The sequence below is a fragment of the Pundamilia nyererei genome, unplaced genomic scaffold (genome assembly GCF_000239375.1).
Source record: "Pundamilia nyererei isolate P.nyererei 1_Seehausen unplaced genomic scaffold, PunNye1.0 scaffold00039, whole genome shotgun sequence".
NCBI lineage: Eukaryota > Metazoa > Chordata > Actinopteri > Cichliformes > Cichlidae > Pundamilia > Pundamilia nyererei.
In genome coordinates, this window is record NW_005187440.1 from 613,958 (window position 1) to 614,634 (window position 677).

The following is a 677-nucleotide window of genomic DNA, read 5'->3' on the forward strand; positions in this document are numbered from 1 at the left end:
TTTTTTTAACCTTATTTTTGTTTTTAAGAAAAATAAGAGCCACATATGAGGATATTTGTTTAAAAGTTTGATAGAACAGAAGCAGTATAATGTCCTTGTAAGAGTATTTTAGTCTAAATAACCCAAAATGTGATGTCCACATATGTGGACACAGCGTCCTATAGGAGGTTAATGTCATTTGTGAATGGGATGAGATATACAGTTGATTAAATATACTGTAAAGTGCTTTACCTTACTGACTTTTTGACCTTCTCACGCAGAGATGTTTTTGATACAGACTTTTGTCCCATCTCATCCATTGCTTCTTCATCCAGGACCTCCCTGTGGACGCTGTAACTCATTCGCCTTCTCTCTGCCATGGCTGACAAAAATGCTTCTTATCTTTGCCAGTACTTTAGACATTGTTGAAAAATTATCATGATAAAATATAATTATTGTGGGGGAAAAATAATGTGTTTTTGAAAATCTTTAAACATTTGTCAGTAACTACCTTGTTATGTCTGCAGCTGTATCAAAAGCTAGTAATAAAGTTGTACATACCTATTGGGATAAATAAATCCTTCTTGTGGACAATGGTGCACAGGCATCAAATGAAATCTTCTGCATCAGATCCAAGTGGCTGCAAGTAGTGACGGTATTTCTAAGTATTCCTATATTCTTTTTTTTTTTTGTAGCAA

The 677-nt window shown here is 34.1% G+C and overlaps 1 protein-coding gene across 1 annotated transcript in view; it reads right to left on the reverse strand.

Moving 5' to 3' along the window:
• The window catches only part of slc26a6.2 (solute carrier family 26 member 6, tandem duplicate 2), a 19,741-nt gene extending 19,382 nt beyond the window's left edge, over positions 1 to 359 (reverse strand). The window contains 1 exon segment of the mRNA XM_013910266.1: positions 232 to 359. Coding sequence (XP_013765720.1) covers positions 232 to 359 — 128 coding nt within the window.
• Positions 360 to 677: the final 318 nt, after the last annotated feature.